At 38.6% G+C, this 5,335-nt stretch overlaps 1 protein-coding gene across 1 annotated transcript in view; it reads right to left on the bottom strand.

The window, feature by feature from the left end:
- Positions 1-1,493: 1,493 nt before the first annotated feature.
- The window catches only part of LOC103363669 (peripheral plasma membrane protein CASK-like), a 41,784-nt gene continuing 37,942 nt past the window's right edge, over positions 1,494-5,335 (bottom strand). The window contains exons 21-23 of the mRNA XM_008290517.1: positions 4,776-4,804; positions 3,776-3,891; positions 1,494-1,649 (exon numbers count right to left, since the gene is read on the bottom strand). Coding sequence (XP_008288739.1) covers positions 1,561-1,649; positions 3,776-3,891; positions 4,776-4,804 — 234 coding nt within the window. The 3' untranslated portion in view covers positions 1,494-1,560. The remainder of the gene's footprint in view (positions 1,650-3,775; positions 3,892-4,775; positions 4,805-5,335) is intronic.

Genomic DNA, 5,335 nt, shown 5'->3' on the forward strand with positions numbered 1-5,335 from the left:
TCTTCTGGGCTCTTTAGTTGCCATTCGTATTGTCCGTTTCTTCAATTTGTCATCATTGTTCCTCCTACAGCCGCGTCCAGGGAGGTTGGCTGCAGCCCTGTGGATCTTCAACTTCTGAAGGACATCTTCCATTGTTTTGATACATGTGCAATGAATAATACTTTGCAATAAAAATGTTTCAAGGAAAATAAAATAAACATTTGGGAAATACACAGTCAAAATACTTAAAAGTTGGTCTTTTCAGCCTGAAGAAGTACTTACCAAGATCTGAGGCAGTACATTTTTACTAATCAAACAATTGGCAAGGCTTAAGAGGAATTACAACAATCGTGAAATGTAGCTTTTTGGTAACCAAAAAGGAATGCAAAGAGCTCGCAAGAAGTTCTTCGATTCATATTTTCAAGAAAAGCTTCGGGTTGTGTAGGTTGGCATGGAATGTGGTGGTGGTGAACAGTCACAGTTGTGTTTGGTACCACGGTGCAACCTGATTTGCAGTGATGAAGGTTTTTCCCCCCTTTGAAATATTATTTTGTAAACTGTATTAAAGTATTTACCTGAGCACACAGATGCCAACATGGATACAGTGAGTTGCAGGTGTCACATGAGCCACGTTTTGATTTTGTCTTCAAGTTCTGCATTTTTATTGTGTTTCTAGATGTACTTAAAACTACTTTGATACTGAATACATCTTAACAACTTTGATTTTCAGGAAACTCATGAAGTCTTCAAAATGTTGATCAAAGAATCCGTCAATTTCTAACTGAGTAAACTTAATTTACCAAATTTTAATAAATACAGGCTAAAAATCAAGATGCAATTTGCTGCCCACGGTGCAACTCACCGTATCCATGGCAATGTGAGACTTGTTTCTTGTAGAAGTTTAAAGTGGCATTTTCCACAATACTTTGAGAAAAGGTTAAGGTGGTTATCAACGCATCATTAAAACTTGCGAGGAGGGGGAGATGGTGCTACCTGATTTAATGGCATGAATGAAGTTGAATATCAGCACATCTGTTCTTTTCTCCAGTTTCTCCAGATAGTAAGTCATGATTAAGTCTCCAGTTTTGCTTTCTTTTGGGGAATGCAAGACACTACATGTGTAAAAGAAGTACTATTTGAAAAACTAATCAGGTAAGTCGACTTAAGTGAAGATTATTTTTTCTATACTACTTGTAAAATTATCTTTATTCACATAAAGAAACGGTAAAAAGTGTGCTTGAAAATCTCAGTTTGTTGCTGTAGTACTGCGTCTGTACATTTGTACCTGTAATTTTGGTTTTGAACATATTTAGAAAATTACTGGCTTGTTTTTTAAATGTATTCTACACATCTCAGCCTGTAAACGCTGATCACGTGCTGGCTTATGCATTTAGATCTGCACCTTGCAGCTATAATCCAGGTATGTCAAATGTACATGATTATGGCAACAACTGCTGTTTTCAGGCACACCATTTAAATTCAAAAATCCAAATGCTCAGCTTGCAAAACCAGTGTCCAAAGTAACCCTTTATTAATCAAAACCTGTAAAGTTCAATCAGATTAACTCCTCTGATACTGAGTTTACTTACCAAGCAAAACCAGCGTTTTCCTCTTGAATGACGGCAGTTTGACCACTTCCTCGTACGTCACCAGGTCTAGTTGGTCAAACACTGCACAACAGAGGACAAATATTAGGTTAAGACAGGATTGGATGTGAAAGGATGGATCATGTTCAGTTCAGGGGTTAAATGGAAATTCTAAAGACAACAGTCTAAAAATGTAAAGCGTTATATTAAAATCTAAGACTAAAAGGGAACTGTAAAACAAGTAGTAAACAAGCACAGTAATGGTGCAGTGTAATAAAACAACTCTGTGGTTCGTTTAACTTCATGGAGGCTCTACTGTTGAGTTTTTGTTCAAACTGTTTTCCAGAGATGTGTGTGCACTAAATGATTTAAATAAGGTGGACAAAATCCTTCAGTTCAACAGCACCACAACCTGCAGCCTCTAAAATTACCAGTAAGTTCTCAGAAACACAGTCTCTGTCAAGCAGGTTAAATAAAACTCAACGGTACAGCCTTCACAATATAACATTATCACAGGGGTGCTGGATCAGACTGCAGTGATTTTATCTGGGTGTACCTGGCAGACTAGCAACTTAGTGTACATACTCTACAATAGTGTGAACACAAACATATTTCTAAAAATAAATGCAAACCTAATAAGAGAATCAGAGGGGACACAAGCAATGCAAATGAGATTAACATTAATTCCAATGTTTTGTCCCTGTGGCTTAAATCAAGCCTGAGATTCTTAGTCAGACAGGCTTTAATATTTAGCGATGAATTATTCAAATGATGCCATAATGTACACCAACTACTGGTTCAAACAAGCGCCAAGCAGACCTGATGAAGGTCAAATGCCTTGAGAAAGCATTAAAACCTGCTTATTTGCGCTAACCTTGGTCAAATAGAAAAACAGAATCAAGCTGACCAGCATCTACCTTCACACTGAATACATTGCAAGTAACAAGCCAGCTCATAAGAACCCTAACAAAGCAGCCGTCATTCAAAAGTCAAGGAGACATTAGGAAGAGGACGAGGTGTGAAAGCAGAGAGAAGGAAGAAAAACACAGAAGCTGGATGCCAGCTCTCTGGAGTTACTTACATGCAGCCATGTCATTGGGTAAGAGACAGCATGAAATATGGACAAAGGGTGGGAGCGGAAGGGTTAATAAAAAGACACCATAAAAGAACAAAAATTGAACCAAAAACACAGTAACAAAAGCTGTTAATTGTAACGCTGTTAGTCACTAAAAAATAAGGCAAAATCGAGACAGCAGTAGAAGAGGTCTGTCAGAGGGAAAACATAACAGACGTGCAACAGCATACTGGATCAGTTACACGGGCTACGAAGGTGCGACATGTGAATGTCACACATGCCCTTTACTGTGGAAGTGCATTACACACACAGAGGAAAAACAAGAGACCTGAAGGTGGTTGTGACAGTACTGGACAGAAGTAAGACTGCTACCTAATTTGATCGAATAATATAAGCTGGAACAAAAATGTTTCGAAGAGTGTCGCGTAAGGTCATCACCTGTATGTATGCACCAACTTCTACAAGAAAGAGGAAGTACAATGTATCCGTGGATACATGAAACCACGACAACATGAACCCCATTTTATTTGTTAACACTGTGGAAAATGAAGTAAAGCACATAGTTTCTCTTTAACCATTTGATGTACTGACAGCTGTCACAGAACAGCTTTTAACAGAGTTAAGCTTTCTTCCGTATCAAAGAGAAGCTCTGTGGCTTTCCAATCCTTGTTTTGTTAGTTACCAGATATTGTACAACACGCTAACAAATGTCATAATCATGATGTTGTAATCACAGCTCCAGAATATAAACCAATATAAAACATATTTCTTGCTTTCTGTAAAAGCTTGCATTCACACAAGTGATGACATTTTCCAAAATACCATATAGATCATCTTGTAAAACTTAAATTTAATCTAAAACTTCAGTCTCATATTCGTTGTATTTAATCAGGAGCCCTGTGCTCTTACGTATAATAGTAACTGATAACAATCTTAACATGCAGATCTCACAAGGTCTCTAAAATATGTGGTCTTCTTCTGTGAATGTAATACGCTTCTGAACATTACATCTCGCTAATTCAATGAGACTGTACACAGAGTCAAGTTGCTTGATGCGTACTATGTAAATGTTGTCAACTGTGTAACCAAATGTAGTCCTCCTTTGCTTCAAGTTAAACTGCATTCATTGGCTTACCTGCATTGTGCTTGGCCAGGTATTTGTCTTTGTACTGTTTCTTCTTCTTGCCAAACCAAGTACAACTGGCCTGCTGTTCCTGTTTGGTCTTCTCCATCGCTATACATGCCACCCGCCTGAAACCAACACATGTACTCTTTAATTAAATGTGTGTATCTGTGTTCCACCATGTCAGCCTTTACATTAATATCAAAGCGTGGGACATGATAATTATACTTGCACACAGGATAGGAAATACTTTACTTTTGTGCCTGTTCATGCACACAAGGATAAACAAGTACAAGACAGGCTTGTATGGATGAATCTGTCTTAGTAAGTATTTTAGTGTCTTGTCTATGTTAGTATGTCTGTATTTTAGTATCTATCTTGTGTGTATGTGTCTATCTTGGTATGTATATATCTTGGTGAGAATCTTGGTGTCAAAGTATCTAGATAAGTATCAATATATCTATCTTAGTAAGCATTGTATTATCTATGTATCTATCTTGGTAGGTATCCATCCTATCTTGGTAAGTATCTATCTTGTTATGTATACGTCTTAGTATGTATCTATCATAGCAAGTATCTTAGTAGCTTAGCAGCTATCTTGGTATGTATCTATCTTAGTGTCAATGTATCTATCTTGATAAGTATCAATATATCTATCTTAGTAAGCATTGTATTATCTATGTATCTATCTTGATAAGTATCAATATATCTATCTTAGTAAGTATTGTACGATCTATGTATCTATCTTGGTATGTATATATCTTAATATGTATAATATATTTAGTGTCTTGAGAAATCAAGATCTCTGGGCTGCTCAAGTAGCTCAGCTTGGTAGACAACTGACTTCAGAGCTTAAAGTTGTGGGTTCATATCTTACAGTAGTCTGTTTTAAGTCCACCACCCAAAGTGAAGAGTCAAAGATTCCGAGAAATCAAGCTCTCTGGTCTGGCCAAGTAGCTCAGGTTGGTAGACGTTAGTCTAGAGATCGGAAGGTTTTGGGTTCAAATCTCACAAGAACCAGGAACTTTTTAAGTCCACCACCTAGAGTGAAGAGTCAAAGATTCAGAGGAATCAAGAACTCTTGTCTGACCAAGTAGCTCAGGTTGATAGGCAACTGACTGATAATCTTAATGTCGTGGGTTCAAATCTTTCAAGAGTCTGTGAGTTTTTAAGTCCACCACCCAAAGTGAAGAGTCAAAGACTCCGAGAACCAAAGAGCATATGTCTGGGCCGGTAGCTCAGAGAGTTGGAAGACTGGTTGGCAGTCTGGAGGTCGAGGGTTCGAATCTTATGACAAGCTGTAAATTTTCAAGACCAACACCCAAAGTAAGAAGACAAATACGCCCGGAGAACAGTTCCAAGGGCCCGGGAAATGGCGCACTGTGGTGGGTCGCAGCCTCTGAACGCTACAAAGTCTGATGGCAGACAAAGCTGAGATGTGAGTTCGAATCCACCCTTGAGTCAGGAACCGGAGTGAAGCGGACCTCACGGCTGGCTGGACAGCGGTGGGGGTCGGGGGAGGGGCCGTGTCCCTCCCCCGGCGTTTCTAAGGTCCATAAGTAGGGGGTTATA

This window comes from Stegastes partitus, unplaced genomic scaffold, assembly GCF_000690725.1.
Source record: "Stegastes partitus isolate 25-593 unplaced genomic scaffold, Stegastes_partitus-1.0.2 Scaffold679, whole genome shotgun sequence".
NCBI lineage: Eukaryota > Metazoa > Chordata > Actinopteri > Pomacentridae > Stegastes > Stegastes partitus.